General features: G+C 44.7%; 2 protein-coding genes across 4 annotated transcripts in view; one reads left to right on the top strand and one right to left on the bottom strand.

Annotated features, from left to right (window-relative positions):
* Nucleotides 1–5,386, bottom strand: part of PTPN11 (protein tyrosine phosphatase non-receptor type 11) — a 31,446-nt gene extending 26,060 nt beyond the window's left edge. For both annotated transcript variants that reach the window (XM_068911439.1, XM_068911440.1), the window contains exons 1-2: nucleotides 5,176–5,386; nucleotides 391–513 (exon numbers count right to left, since the gene is read on the bottom strand). In XM_068911439.1, coding sequence (XP_068767540.1) covers nucleotides 391–513; nucleotides 5,176–5,189 — 137 coding nt within the window. In that variant the 5' untranslated portion in view covers nucleotides 5,190–5,386. The remainder of the gene's footprint in view (nucleotides 1–390; nucleotides 514–5,175) is intronic.
* Nucleotides 5,387–5,392: 6 nt separating this feature from the next.
* Nucleotides 5,393–9,967, top strand: RPL6 (ribosomal protein L6). 2 transcript variants are annotated; one of them, XM_068911435.1, is made up of 7 exons: nucleotides 5,393–5,765; nucleotides 6,502–6,723; nucleotides 6,831–6,929; nucleotides 7,476–7,619; nucleotides 8,709–8,757; nucleotides 9,100–9,284; nucleotides 9,769–9,967. In XM_068911435.1, the coding sequence occupies exons 2-7, from the start codon at nucleotides 6,502–6,504 to the stop codon at nucleotides 9,919–9,921; spliced, it is 852 nt and encodes a 283-aa protein (XP_068767536.1). In that variant the 5' UTR covers nucleotides 5,393–5,765; the 3' UTR covers nucleotides 9,922–9,967. The 2 variants fall into 2 exon arrangements, with proteins under 2 accessions (XP_068767536.1, XP_068767538.1); XM_068911437.1 differs by having other exon boundaries at nucleotides 5,761–5,886.
* Nucleotides 9,968–15,258: the final 5,291 nt, after the last annotated feature.

Raw genomic sequence — 15,258 nt, 5'->3', positions numbered from 1 at the left:
GAGTTGCTCTTAAAAATTTGCCGACTTTCCCTATAAGAAGGGTCTGGAGAATATCTTCTTGCAAGCACCTGCTCAGTAATTCAGATCACCTCTGCTACTTTTACATTGTTATCAAACAGATTTTTAAATGGCAATTATGAATCTACTTCTGCTTCCCCTGACCTTTCCTGGCTCTCTCCAGATTCAGAAGCCAGAACCCTCTACGCTGTGGTTTCTCAAGGTCTCTAAAGGTATCTGGGATCCTCCTCAAGAGGAAAAGTGAACAGACTAAGTAGAGATGAAGGAATGCTCCCATCACAAGTAGTTCATTTCCATTTGTTTCCTACAGAACAATATCAAAGGGAGAACCTTATCAACCTGGGGAAAAAGACAGAAAACACGTAAACTTACCTAACGGAGAGCGTAAAGTCTCCTGGGTTACTTTTGCTGGGCCGTGCCAGAAAACTGCCATCAACTCCTCTTGTTAACAGTAGGTTTTCTGCCTCCACCCCAGTAATATTTGGATGAAACCATCTATATGAGGTTATAAATAAAGTAAATAAAGATCTTATTGTATTAAGTGTTAATTTACACGACAAGACTATACAGAACAATCCAGCAGTTTTAAAAACAGACAATACTGAGTTTTGTTCCTAATAAGAATCCCCATCTTAGCACAAGGCACATTACATTGTAATTTCACTATTTGTAAGAGATGCTTTAAAAGTGAGAGCGCTACATCTATACATATTCAGACTACTCAGATTAAATAATACCAAAGAAAAGTACACAATGTAAACAGAGACCACAAGCCACAGACACTTGCTTACTCCCGGAAAACAGGACACTCCATCAGGAAAAATACTTTGTAGAAACTGACACACAATCACCATTGGCACACTATACATATTCATAAATAAAACAAAAAACATCCAAAGTGACACTTCATCACATTTTAAGAGTCAGAAATTAAACAAAACCTCATGCTTTAGGGCACAGGCTGGCCACCAACTGATAGAGATCAGGAAGGAACTTCACTTGTAGGCAACCTGTTCAGCTGCCCAGTCTTCTTCCACCTTCCTCTAAAGGACGTGGTGCTGACCACTGCCAGGCACAAGAGCGCTGCTCTGTCTTTTAACCACCATGCCAGTTTCTCTGATCTCGATATACCACACTTAAATACAAACACAGAGGAATCTCATATCGATGTTCACCACCCACAAACAACCTTCTGAAGGACTAATGTACCGGCCTGCCAAAGGAGAGCTGTATATGGTCTATATCCAAGAAGTTCAGTGTCCCCACCTTTGGCATTAACTTTTGAGAGACTTATTCTTAGCTATTCGGTTAGCACATCTATGTTTTCTCTATCTTTAAGTTGGAAATTTTATTCCACTCTTGCAGCACTAGCTGCAACTGTGTTCTAGCTCAGAGGAGTCTTTATCAGACATAATTTTAGAAGACAAAAAACTGAGGGAAAAGAAAAAAAAAAAGATCACAGTGTCCACTGCTGCCTGAGACAGCCCAGGGACAAAGAGGTGAATGCAGCAACCAAAAACTGTTTAAGTGGCTTTGTCAGACTTGTATTTTTTTGGCAATTAAGTGGGTTCCATTATTTTCAGAATTGCTGTAAATCAGACACTATGAAAGATACAAATGAAAATACACTTCTGTATCTGCAGAAAGAACACAGGCTACTGCTCTTTAGAAAAAATAAGAACCTGGTGTACAAAGTAAAGTAAAACACCAGGGCAAGAGACTCCGGCTGCAGCCAGCCTCATGCAGTTATAAGAGCGATGCCTTAAGGAAAAACAAACAAACAAAAAATTAAAACCATTTCTGATCATTGCTGATATAGTCAGGATTTCATGATAAATTGCTACAATAACAACAAGATATGAAAGTGCAGGCCTAAATTGAGGGCTACCACTTTATTACTTGAATTGGTTCAGCAATTCTTTCTATACTGAAAATTGTTAAAGCTGCCAATATCCTTAGGAAGGCTTTATCCCACCTGTTCTACTCAGGTACAACTTTTCATGCAAATATTCTGGACAGTTTTAGAGAGTCCAGAACATCCAAACATCAAGCAAGACATCCAAATGGGAATTAGGATTGCAGATGTACCAATTCATTTTAGCAGTAAACGGTCCCTCGTGTGAATTTTGTATTTTTCTGGTTAAGTATGTTCTACTTGCACCAAGGAAACCTATTCAATACTACTGTATCTTTAACTGAACAACCGAAAAAGAAATCAAGCCTACACAGTATGGGTCATGAAATGAATATATTAAAAAAATACTTCCAAGTTGTCACAGCAAATGGGAGTTAAAGTGAATCAATAAGTAATCCTACATTTATCTAATGACTACCTGAAGGTCAAGAGAAGTGTCCTGACAGAGACATATATTTTGCCTTGATACAGTCTCACAAAAGAAACAGCACAAGCATCAGTACACAGGGTGAACCAAGCATTAAATAATGTATTTGGGGATATGATAGATTTGGAGGGGAGAAGCTGATAGTATCTTTCCCACACTTTCACCCTGAAAATTTTACTTCCATTAGAAAAAAAAAAAGTGACAAATTTTGGAACGGTTTCTAAGAGTTTTAAAAACAGATAGGATTCAGGACACATCTTTGGGTGTTTGAGTTTACATCCAGAAACGTATAAAAAGATAGAGGGAAACTTACTGGAATCAGCTCTACAGATTTGTTATATGGCAATGTTCTATTAACCTCAATTAACGTATCATCCCCAGTGTCTTACCCTAACCCCAATGCACCTGGCAGTAACCATACTTCATTGGTTAGAATGATGCAAAATAACAAAATATATATATATTTTAACACACAGAGGGGAACACAAATAACTTGTACTTAGAAGACAGATTACAGAGATGACAAATTGCTATCAAAAAAGAAAAGAAAAGGTGTTCTCACCCCCACATACACAGGCACTCCTACTGAAGATGGCAAAAAGTTAAAGTGTAGAACAAGAAAAGCTACATCTGGGAGACTGACTGAGTTTATTGCACTTTATGTAACTTTTGTTCTAATGGTAACTTGTACTCCTGCTCCCTCATCCTTGTATTTTTGGCTCTGAGTAGGAAGATGCATTTGTCAGCCACCCCAAATAGAAAAATGGGGGTGTTAGTGATCTCTGTTAAATGGTTCCGGACCAGTGATCAAGATCACTTCATTTGAAGTACTGCCATCACATGTGCTTTGGAACCTTGGTGGCTACATCCCTTCCAAAACTGGAGGGGAGAGCAAAGGGGATTGCAGGCACAGATAGCAGTAACATAAGCCCTGCAGAGGACTTTCTCTTACACTTCCTTTTATAGGGATGGAATGCACTTTAGACCTTTTTCTACCTTCCTTCTTCAACCTCTGTTCTGAGCAGGTGCAGAAGCTATCCCTAGCAAAGAACATGACAGCCAAGAAAGTAGCATACATACACACTCTAATTAAGCTAGCTGTCCTCACTACGCATGAGATACTACTTAGAGCAATTCTGATGCAGGGGTTGCAGCCGCATACCATGCCGAGTCACTTGTTTTACAGTGAGATGAAAGTGTTAGAAGAGTAACTAGTGAAAGAGAGATCTCATTTACAAGAATAAAGGGATATCACCTAAAAGAACTATTTCAAAGAACTATGACATGTCAGGAAACATAGCCTTGCTACAAATTAATTTTAAGGGAAAAAAAAAAAAGTTGCACCTTGGATAGTCAAGAAAAAAAAAATCAGCAGATTGTGTATTTTAAAAGTCATACATTGCCAACATATTTTTCTTTAGTGAGAGAAACAGCATAAACAGCATAGAGGAGAGGGAAGAGCAGAAAGGACAGTAGATGAAAGGAAAAAAGTTTACCAGATTAAGGCAGAAAAGAAAGTAAACTTTTCCATGCCGTGATTTACCTTTTCTAACCATGTTTTCAAGAATGCACAAGATTAAACCAGTTCTGAGCCTTGGCTGGCACAACCGTGGCATTCACAGAGATGGTGACCGGTAGTTTAATTAATCCTATTTATAGGCTCATCAGCTTATATTTCTAACCCTTTTCTTGGTCTCCTTCACAAGTTACAATTTAAACTTCTAAGAAGAAGAGGATTGCACCTGCTGATGAGAAGGTAGCAACTATTTCTAAAAAGGCATCCGTACACATATTTTAACACGTAAGTGGGGACAATCAGAAAACACATGCACTAAAGATCCTCCACGCGTTTCAGGAGTCCCAAAATCAACTCCAAATGGCCACAAACTGAAAACCAACCAGGCTAGTTTTACCATCTTAGGCAGAAGAAAGAGGACAAGTAAACGTTGAAGAAATTACTCTTTAATAGATATTGTTTGAAAATACACATCATGTTTCAGAACAGGTCTATTAGATAAGAACATAAGTATTGTAGCCCTTTTTATCACAGTCACTCTGCTGGAATCTAACATTTACCTTAAACTCTCAGTCCAAAACAGACAGCTAAAATAAGACCAACACCAAAACACATTAAGGATAGGTTACAAGCGAAAATAAAGAGAATAAATTCAACCAAAGTTTATCATCCTAATTTAGCAATACCACAAGGATCTGAAATTAGACTGAATGCTGCTAATAAACCAAGAGCCTCGACCAGGTCAGCTCATCAGCGCTCACTGCAAACCGGCTCGTGCTGCAGTTTCAGCAGCGCCAGGGCACGGAGGGTAACGCGCCTCTCCCCGCCCTCGGCCCCCAGCCCGGCAACTGACCGCGTCACCGCGGCGATAAAACTCACCTTTCGGCCGGGTTCAAAGGCACGGGGAGGGGGCTGCAAACGCCACTGCTACCGGCGGCAGCGCCAGCCTCTGCACGGCGGGCGACGGGACCCGAGGCCAGCCGCGCCCCCCCCCCCAGCCCCGGGGGGCCCCCCCGTGCCGAGATGCCGGGCAGGGCGAAACGCGGCGGGGGCCAGGCCCGGACCCGCGCAGCGGCCGCACTGGGGCCACCCCGCCGCGGTCTGTCGGGGAAGCGGCTGCAGGCAGCGGGGCTGGGGGGGGGAGGGGGGGCCTGGCCGAGGCGGCGACGGAGCCCGGCGGCCCCCGCCACGGCGGGCGCTGAGGGGCCGCGGCCCCGCGGAGAGGCAGCCCCCAACCCTCTTCCCCCACCCCCCCACCTTCCGCCGCCAGGCTCGGCACCGCTCCCCGCCCCGCCTCACCTCCGCGATGTCATTTTCTCCCACGGCGCCGGCGGGTCGCGGTGCAGCCCGGCCGCCCCCGCCTCGACGGCCGCCTCTCACATGGGGGCCGCGGCCTAGGGGCGCCCTGAGGGGGAGCGCGAACAACAGCCGCCTCCAGGCCCCGAAGGCGCACAGAGCGCGGCGCAGCCCTCACGCGTCATCAACCCGCGCCACCGACTCCACCCCCCCCCCCCGGGGCGTCCGCCGGCTCCCTAAAAGGGAGCGCTCGCCCCCTCCCCCCCCCGGGGTGGCTGTGCGGAGCCCCGTTCCCCGGGAGCGCCTTCGGGGGGGGGGGGGGGATGCGATGTCCGAGGACAGAAAGTAGATGCGACTTCGCGGGCTGCGGCACCCCGGAGCCGCCGAGGCCGCCCCCTCCGCCCCCCGGCCGCCGCCTGCCCTTGCCCCTCCCGCTGTCCCCCCCTCCTCGGCCACCTGGGAGACCCCGGCCGCTCCCGGCCTCCCCGGACTACAAGTCCCGGCGTGCTCCGCGGCCGCCGCGCTGACGTCAGGCGCTGCGCTGGCTTTAGGGCGCGGTGGCCCGGATGTGAGTCCCTTTCCCTCCCCGGAAGGTAAGAATGGCGGAGCGGCGGCGGGCAGGGCCGGGACCCGGCGGGCCTTATCTGCCGCCATCTGCCTTCGGCAGGCTGCTCTGGGCCCGGGGGTCTGGCCGGGTGCCCTCGGGGGGCGCGGGTGAGGGCTGACGGGGGCTGGGGAGGAGGAGGGGGGGGCGGTGGGAGGGCCAGCTGTCTGCGGCTAGGCCGCGGCGGAGCGCGGAGGTTGGGACGGGCCGCGGCCGGCAGGGACGGAGCTGGCGGGAGGCGCTGGGACCCGGCCGGGAGACGGAGCCCTGCAGGCCCTGGTGCAGGGCTGCGCCGGGGCCCGGGGAGAGCAGGCGTAGCCCCGTGATGTGGCCGTGCGCGGCGGGTCCGGCTGGGGCCCGCCCTGCGGGTGGGGCTCGGCAGCCTTCCCCGGGGCCCGAGCTCTGGGGGAGTCCCGAGCACCGTGTGGCTGCGACCTCATCGTGCGTGTGCCTCTTCTTGGGCTTTCTGGATTCGAGGGTTTGGATGTATCGAGGGAATGGGTAGCTGGTGTAATTAGTGCAGAAGAGCCTTTTGCGTTGTGGGCCAACAGGCAGCAAACAGGATGGTTTTTGACTCCATGGTGTCTTGATTTGCTGTAAAAGGTGCCTGAGAAATAGTGGAATGGTTTAAAGGTTTTATTTCCAATCCTTGTCTTTTGCAATGTTAATGTTTTCTCTGCGTGCCTCATAATACACAAAAATTTCCATTTTACTTGGGTCCACAGATGGCGGGTGAGAAGAAGGCAGGTGATAAAAAGGCAGGTGAGAGTAAACCAGGTGAGAAGAAGGCAAGCCAGAAGAAAATACGCGAGAAGACAAGGAAGCCTAAGAAGCATCATGCCAGCCGCAACCCTGTACTGGCCCGGGGAATCGGGAGGTATTCCCGGTCAGCTATGTATGCCAGAAAAGCAATGTACAAGCGCAAGTACACTGCTCCAGAAACAAAGGTAGATGGACAAGAAATACCGTGTTTAAATAAGCGTACTGTCTGATAGCTTTTCAGAGTGACTTTGGTTTGAAATGTTCTTTGCGTTCCCTTTTTCTCTGCCTACAGATAGAAAAGAAAAAGAAAGAAAAGCCACCGGCAACCATCACCAAACCAGTTGGTGGAGATAAGAATGGAGGCAGCCGTGTGGTTAAAGTCCGCAAAATGGTAAGAACGTGCCAGGGAAAAAGCTTGCTCTCAGCAGATGATGAGTTGTGCTGATGAACTCAGATGCTCGCAGTTAAGGCTGCTATGGGCTGTTATGTGTACTGTGTTTGTGTAAATCTCGTCTAGACGATGTGCATCTTGGATAGCGTAACCTAGCAGTCCTAGTGCACCCAGCAAGAGCTTCAACCCCTGCCATGTAACAGTGAACAGTTTCCAGTTATCTCCTTGGGATAACAGCTCTATTGATTCTAGTTCCCTGGAGACATGCCTGTAATTCAAAGCTTGATTAGCAGGCAAGAGCGGGTCATCTTCTGCCATCTGTATTGCTGCACTGAATTGGAAGAATGCTTAGAAAAACAGCGTTGGTCTTAATTTTTGCAGCTATGTAACTTGAAAGAAAATACTCAGTATTTTCCTGAAGTGCCATAAGCAGCAAAAGGTATCTTTCAGAAAGATCATCTTTGGGGTAATAATTGAAATTGTAGTGAAAGCTGGCTATCCCATGGGATATGGGGTGGTTAAAATATTTTGCTCCTTTTTTTCTAGCCAAGATACTATCCAACTGAGGATGTTCCTCGCAAACTTTTGAGTCATGGCAAAAAGCCCTTTTGTCAACACAAGAGGAAGCTGCGTGCCTCTATTACTCCAGGAACTGTTCTGATCCTTCTGACTGGTCGTCATAGAGGCAAGGTAACCTGGAACTTCTTCCATGTTCTTGTCATGGCTCTCATGGTGGCTTTGCAGCAGTTTTGTGCTGAAATCTCTTTGAATAAGCAGAGGCAACTCGAATGTACCAGTTGATTTCATGGGATGCTGTTCCAGCCCCCAGAAGAAAGGAATTTGCAACTCTAATTAGGTTCTGTGAACTCTGTAGAGATGGCTTTCTCCTGTCCTGCCTTTAAGGGAAATAGTCTCTAAAGAAATGTCCTACTATACAAAGCTGGAAATAAGACAGGCTAATCCAGTTGTTCTGACAAGGTTAAGGGAGTCTTGCTGTAATGCAAAAAGTGTGTAGATTCGTGTTACACTAATTTTGGGTTGCATAATAGCAGATTTAATGCCTGTTTTTATTACTGTAGCAGCGAGGCCAAAAGTTTGTCTTTGACCAGCTATTGCAAAGAAAGAATTGAATTTTTATTCCTAATCTGAATTGTGAAGATAACACTCGATTGTTACATTAAGCTGTGTTGCATGTCTTAATGACGTTTACTAGCAGGTCTTAACTGACACCCTTTATTTCCTTGCGTTCTTCAGCTTCACTGTCACATCACTTAAAAGAATGCTGTTCAGGGAAGGAAACCTAGCATCCTAGATCAGAAAGAGATAAAATCCCAGTGTGGGACAGGTCTGATGATATATTGTGATCCCCTTCTGTTTTTTTTAATCTAGTTCTTGCCTTTACTTGGGTCCTCAGAGAAGCTGAGTGACAGTTTTGCTGTCTCACCATACTGTAGAATGTGCAGGAATAGGCAAAAGATCTGACAATGTACTAATTGGCTTTGCTCAGTATTAAATGGTGAAGCATATAGAGAGCTGCAGTCTGTCACAGATGCAGTAACGCTGGCAGAATTGCCCTTTGTGAAACATTTATAGCGTGGCTTATGTGGATGGCTGCCCCTCATGTAGTATAGTTACATCTGTGCCTCGATGCTTTGTCAATGCATGTACCAGTAATATGGGCTGAGTGTAGACACGGTCCCAGTTTGGTTGCAGTATTTCCCAAGCATCAAAGAAGATGTAATGCTTGGACCTGAGGACTAATGTCACATCTCTTTTCAGCGTGTGGTCTTCTTGAAGCAGCTTGCTACTGGCCTGTTGCTTGTTACAGGTAAGAAACTTTTTTTTAGTCAAATCCGTTTTTAGTCCAACTTTGTTTCTGGTATCGGTAGTGTTGGAGACTGCTATATGGATGGTTTGGCAAGGTATGTGTTCATCTGACTATGTGGAATCATGTTTGTGAATCTTGGGGAGGTGGAAAGTTTGAAAATCTGGAATAGATCAGGAAGCATCTTTCAGCCTTTTGGTCAGCCATGGAGAAGGGCTTTGACTGTTCAGATTTTAACTGTGAGCATCTCCGTAAAACTTATACGCCACAGAACTTCAACCTTAGAAGTGGTGGCTGTTGCCAAAAAAGATGACCTTTTGTATCTTTTCTTTCTTTTGCCTTTAGGACCCTTGGTTATCAACCGTGTTCCTCTGCGTAGGGCCCATCAGAAATTTGTTATCGCTACATCTACCAAGGTTGATATCACTGGAGTGAGAATTCCCAAACATCTTACTGATGCATACTTTAAGAAGAAGAGGCTGCGTAAGCCCAAGCACCAGGAAGGCGAGATCTTTGACACTGAAAAAGAAGTAAGGAATTCAGTTGATCGTTCTTTGCACGTGTCCTTGTTACTTAAAGCCAGGCTGGAAGGGGGAAAATTTTGTGAAACAAACGGACAATTTTAATTTTCATTTAAGTGGTCTTCAGTAAAGTGAGGTAATGCCATTAAAATGAATTAATAGGGCACTCTCTTGCTTCTACCTTTAGCAGAATAGCAGCCATGGTTAATCTAATTGAATATTGGTGGGTTTTGTTTGTTTGCGAAACACCTTTGCTATTTTGATGTTGCCAACAGTGTGCTGCTGGCTCTGATCATCTGTAACCTAAGCCAAACGGTGGCTTCAGTCCCCTCTGCCATCTCCGGTCTCCTACCACCTTTCCCATATTTAGAACAAATGCAGAGAAGCTTTCTTGAGGTGCCAAGAGCTCAGGGCTTGCATTGAACTCTTAGCTCCAGAGATGAGTCTGAAGTCATTCTGCAAGTATTTTAATATTATTCCGTGTTCTTTCTAGAAATATGAGATAACGGAGCAACGCAAGTCAGACCAGAAGGCAGTGGATTCACAGATCCTGGCAAGAATCAAGAAGGTGCCTCAGCTCCGTGGGTACCTGCGGTCTACATTTTCTCTCTCAAATGGAGTTTATCCTCACAAATTGGTGTTCTAATTGTTCTGAAAACACCGCATTAAATTTGAGGGGAAAAATGCAAGAATTTCTGGTGTCTTCATTGCAGTTCACAGTAGTGTGTGCTGTGCAAATCCTACGTGCAGATCCTCTAAAGAATAGGAAAACTGTGGTGTGAAGTAGTGAGACACTGTAGGTAACCAGCGTTTTGAGTGGATGAGATTTTGCTAGTTAGCATAAACAGTAAAGAATGAGCAGTTGAATTTCAGATTCCTTAACTATGAATAAGTTCCCGATGGAAAATCCTTTTTTGGTAATAGAGTATATACAAAGGCTCGATTAACTCTCCATCATGATGAATTGCAGAATAAACATCTAGCTCGGCTGTTGTGCTAATGTAGTTCTCTGCACCCTTAATGCTGTTTGTACCTTATGCTTCAGGTATCTTGCATGAAGAACTAAGTTTTAGCAACAAGCCACCACTGTGTAACTCTTTAGCATTTTAAAGAATATATACAATTTCGAGATGGCATCTTTGAACAGCTTTGATCTGTCCATCTATGAACAACCTCAGCAAACCTTTTAGAGGCATTTCTAGAGCTATGCCTTGCATTTTGAAGTAGGAACACTGTGGATACTCCCAAGTTTTGCGGATAACTGTTTAATGTTCCTGGAATCATAACAGTACTTGGAATGCAACTCCCCTCCCAAATGCTGTATTTTTCCTGCTCTTTGGTTACCTTTGTGGGCTGTAGCGCTTGTAGTTAGAAAAAAGAATACCTGCCACAGCAGTACCTGCTTAGAGCAAAAACCAAGAGCATGATTCTTAATTCTGTACTTTCAGAAATGAGTTAAAAATAAAAACTGTCAAAGGCAAGCCTGCTTCTACCCTGGGAGACTTGGGGGGAAAAATTGCTCAGTTGAGACTCACTACCTTTAAAAACTAGCAGAAAGTGAGAAAGTTAGTCCTGTCTGGTTCCTTCCTCTGGGAACAGTTCAGATATCTGCAAGATGACACCTTGGTAGCAATAGCTCTGCTCTTACAAAAACTAAGGATGTACATATTAACAGATCTGGCGCACTTGAGCTCGCTCTTAGCCAGGCTTATGCAGGAAACAAGGCTTATATAACTGCACCATCTGTCTTCCCATTAATTCTTAGTTGAAAGTAGCCAACGGGGTCAAACTTGATAGAGTAGAGATTTCATCAAAATCATACAAGCTTCATGAAAAGAAGGGCTAGAAAAGGGAGGGGAAAGCCTGCAACATGTCACATACTAGCCACCAGAGCATTCAAAGGGAAGGAGGGGTCAGGCTGCCTGTGCTCCAGAGCTGATGAAACAAGACAGACAGCTGCAGAATACTTGGCTGAGTGGATTCTCCCACTTGAGAGGCAGCGGTTGTCTTCTAGCTAGCGCTGGCTGGCGTTAAGACAGTGTAGAAGTATAAAGCACTGATCACCCTTCCAACCATCTTCCTCTTGATGTTTCAGATTAAATGTTAGTGTGGTTCAGCAGAGGGAGCCAACGAGCAGGCTCTGTCCAAATGCGTAACAACTGGCCTGCCAGTTGGGGGTATGTGTCATGCTGCTCTATGCTAGGTTCTGCCTTGTGCTCTGGGAAGATGTTCTTTCATTTATTTATCTTTCATGGTCCTCAGACCTACGTGATGAATTGCATCTTCTGTTGTATGTGGTTTGGTGGATAACGGGTATAGTCAGAGGTTTCTTAAGTTGAGAGATTCTACTGCGGTGAGGGGACTGGCTTGTTTACATAAATCAACCCTAAAAAGATATAGAAGTGTCACGTGCATCTTATTGCTTGTACTTTGCTAATTACTAATACAGGAAAGATGTTTACTGATATTACCAAGATCTTAACCCAATAGGTTTTAAAAGCTTGCTAAAGTTAACGTACAAATTGTACATGGGAATACTTAAACTGGAAGAAAAGTTCAACAATAGAAAGGAGGCTGCTTGATCGAACATAGCATATAGTTGTTTGTGGTATTACAAGTCTGCAAATCAAGATTAACCCGCCTGGATGCGATCCTGGGCAACATGCTCTAGAGGACCCTGCTTGAGCAGGGGGGTTGGACTAGATGATCTCCAGGGGTCCCTTCCAACCTCAACCATTCTGTGATTCAGTCACACAGTTACTCTAAGGGAAGACTTTAGAGGTGCTAATGCACCTCTGTTACTCCCTTCCCCTCTGAGAGAACGCTCTGGGAATGGGGAAGATGTAGTAACAAAATAGCCCCATGGGTTAGTCTTAGAATAATTAGGCATTTAGATAGAATGGTATTTTCTATAATTATTGGTTACTCTTAACACATTCCTTATTCATGTATCAGAATACATGAAACGACATTCAGAACAATTAACTTTGGTGACTGAATGGGGAGGCTTTGACTCCCAATATGCTGACAGGATGTGATTTGGTAATACAGTTCATTTGTCTTAATAGGTCCGGAGAAAAGTGGTCTCGGGTACTACCATTGCCTCCCTCGCACCAGTACTATCACTTGTCTGGTGGTGAGCCAGGAGCTAACCCAACAGCTTATGTAGCCCTACAAGGGAGGGAGGGAGAGGCAGGAATGGGTGTTTTTGTGCTTGTTTAGATGCCTGAACTGAGTCACTATGGGACCAGATGAGTGTTGGTGTCAGCATTAAGAGGCGTGGGAGCAGGCCTGCTTCTGGGGGTGCTAGCTGTTAAGTAAAATTTTAACACCGAATCATGGCTTTACAGTGCCAAGTAGCTCCTCAGGCTTTGCTGCAGAAAATGGAAGAGACAGCAAAGCCCTCATCTTTCATAGGAAAAAGTGGCCTATGCAGAGTTGTGATTTGTCTCGCTCTTTACCTCTAAACTATTTCCCTTGAGTTCTGTGAAATCCGGCGCTTTTTTTTTTTTTTTTTAAATGCTCTGAGGTGGAGGATGGAAAAGAGAAAAAGCAAAGACTGTACAGATGACCAACCCAGAAACAATGTGAATATTCAGAAGGATTTTTCAATCTAGATAGTACTGTCCACTACCTGGAAAATACTTCCACCAAATAAAGAGCTTTTTTGTGCATTGTTGCTGTCCCGCAGCTTTTCACAATCTGAGCCATATAAACAGTTCTGCAGTCCTGGCTAGCTGAGTCATTGCTTTTCACTGAGCATCCCCCACAGAAGAAGCTAGAGACATCCAAAGCCCCAGCCACCCAATCAAAAGTGCTGGAGATGTGCAGGTCCAAAAATAGTTACAGACTCCAACCACAGCAGCACTTCATTAGCATCAAATGTGCTCTTTGCTTCAGCTGCCTAATAAAGTGATATGTAATTAGAATAAAGCATCCTTTTGAGAGGAAAGACAGAAGGATGTTGGCTTTCTCAGGGAATTGGTAATAAGATGTGATGCTTTGTTATCCACCGGCACCTATTTTTACCTATTAGCTGCCCCTGTGAAATGACCTAGTGGATTCAGTCCAGCCTAGAGAGGTTGCATCCCAGTCCCAGCTACCATGTTGTTTATCGGCAGTCTCGGGGAGTCAGATGTTAGTTTTGCTTCTAGGACTAGGAGCCTTAAAAACAGAAGCTCAGTTGCAAGACAAAGTCCTTTCCAGTACCAGGTTTGTGAAGAATGCCACCTTTTGGCATTTCAGGTTAGATACACTTGTTCTTATCCTTCATAAAGAGCAAACACTATGGCTGATACCATTTTGGCCAAGTGCTGGAGGAAGGATCAAATTTTTTGCTGAAATATGCCACATGTCTGGTGATCAGCTGCTTAGTTCACCTATGCTTCAGACAGGTAGAAAGTGCCTTGTCACCCAGGGGGCAGCTGAACCTTTTCCCCCCTCCACGTTTCTATCTTATCCCAGCCCTCCCTCTACTTCCTAGTGTGCAGAACTCTTGCCAGAGGTATACTCAACCCCACTTCTGCAAAAAGCCATTCTGGGGTCTCCCCACAAGCACATTAGGGAAAAAACTAAATAGACAGTTTGTTTATCTTCAGCACCTGGAAAAAGCTCTGCTTTAGCTACCACAGAAGATGTAGGAAAGATCAGCTGAGAAGCCGTTCATGAGGAAGAACTGCCCTAGGCAAATGCAAGATAGCTCCTTTCACTGTTCTGTAACTGCTGAGTCCCATCTCATTTTAAATGATTCAAGCACTAGATACCCCATCTGAGTAGATTTTACTACAGAATTTGTTCCACATACATCCTCCTTTCAGTACATTTTGTTTCTGTTCTTTCAGTGAAGAGGTCTTCTTGCTCTCTCTTTATTTTAATAAGGTTAACAAAAACCAGTATTCCAACCAGCCTTTAAAACTTCAGGTGAACAATTATCCTACTCAGTTTGAAAAAGGACAGCAGAGTTTTGCCCTGTCCCTGGCTTGCTACAAAGTTTGCATTTCTGAGTTCTCTTAAGGTTCTATATGGATAAGAAATCATACAATTTTTCTGTGCCTTTCAGAGGATGAAGTAGTACCTGATACCAATACCAAGAAGTAGTGGCTCATAAGATTTTTATCAGACGCTTCCACTCTGTTAAAACATGGACACGAGGACAGCTTAGTCTGAGAGATCTAGAACTACATAGAAGAGTCACGTGAACACCACTATACTTTCTCCTGTCACCTTTGTCCTGAAGTAGCAGTTCACATAAATGACAATATTATGGGTGCAGTTTTGAGTGCTACTGTTCCTCTTCTGGTATGGAGACAGCACCTAAAGTTCCCAGTGATTTGGGTGAGAACGTGAGCATGCAGGAAAAGGTAAACTGCATACCTCTTAATTTGATTTCTCCGGTTCTCCTACATTACAGTCTGCGCTGGGCACTTGACAACTCATATTGTTTAAGCAATTAGAGCAATTAGACCCACATTTTATGAGGATCTTATTCATAACAGTTCTCATTGTTTTTTCTCCTTATTGTTCAGGAAGCCATTAACTGAACAAAGTGAGCCTGCCTCACTGGCTGTAGTCAACATTTGCACTGAGTCAGTCATACAAGGGGGTTAGTCCATAATGGTTATATGTGGAATTTAACATGTTTGCCATTAAACAAGCATGCAACTTCTTGCCTTGTTTAGTTGTTTTCTCTCTCTTTTTTTTTAAATTTATATCAGACCAGTTTCACCCTCTGGCAGATGAAGACAAGAAAAATGTTTTTGTCAACTAACGGGCTCTTTGGGCTCTTTTTATCCTGGTTTTAACCCTGTTATTTCAATATTTATCTTTCTCAGTATAAATGATTTCACATGATAGATTTATATATACAGCTAGAAACTTCTATGAGCTAACCATGGTTCACGCAATACCAGATGTAAATACTTACTACCAGTAATAATGATGATAAGAGGGGAAGGATGGTGGTAAAGATATGACTTGAGATTAA

The sequence above is a fragment of the Struthio camelus genome, chromosome 17 (genome assembly GCF_040807025.1).
Source record: "Struthio camelus isolate bStrCam1 chromosome 17, bStrCam1.hap1, whole genome shotgun sequence".
NCBI lineage: Eukaryota > Metazoa > Chordata > Aves > Struthioniformes > Struthionidae > Struthio > Struthio camelus.
Note: the sequence above shows the minus strand (reverse complement) of the source record. Positions and strands in the feature narration are given on the sequence as shown.

What these genes read in the sequence shown, in the direction of transcription:
- RPL6 (XM_068911435.1), top strand. Translation starts at nt 6,502, where the DNA reads ATGGCGGGTGAGAAGAAGGCAGGTGATAAAAAGGCAGGTGAGAGTAAA. An exon ending in ACACTGCTCCAGAAACAAAG is followed by an intron (nt 6,724 to 6,830) that starts GTAGATGGACAA and finishes CTCTGCCTACAG; the next exon opens with ATAGAAAAGAAAAAGAAAGA. An exon ending in TGGTTAAAGTCCGCAAAATG is followed by an intron (nt 6,930 to 7,475) that starts GTAAGAACGTGC and finishes CTTTTTTTCTAG; the next exon opens with CCAAGATACTATCCAACTGA.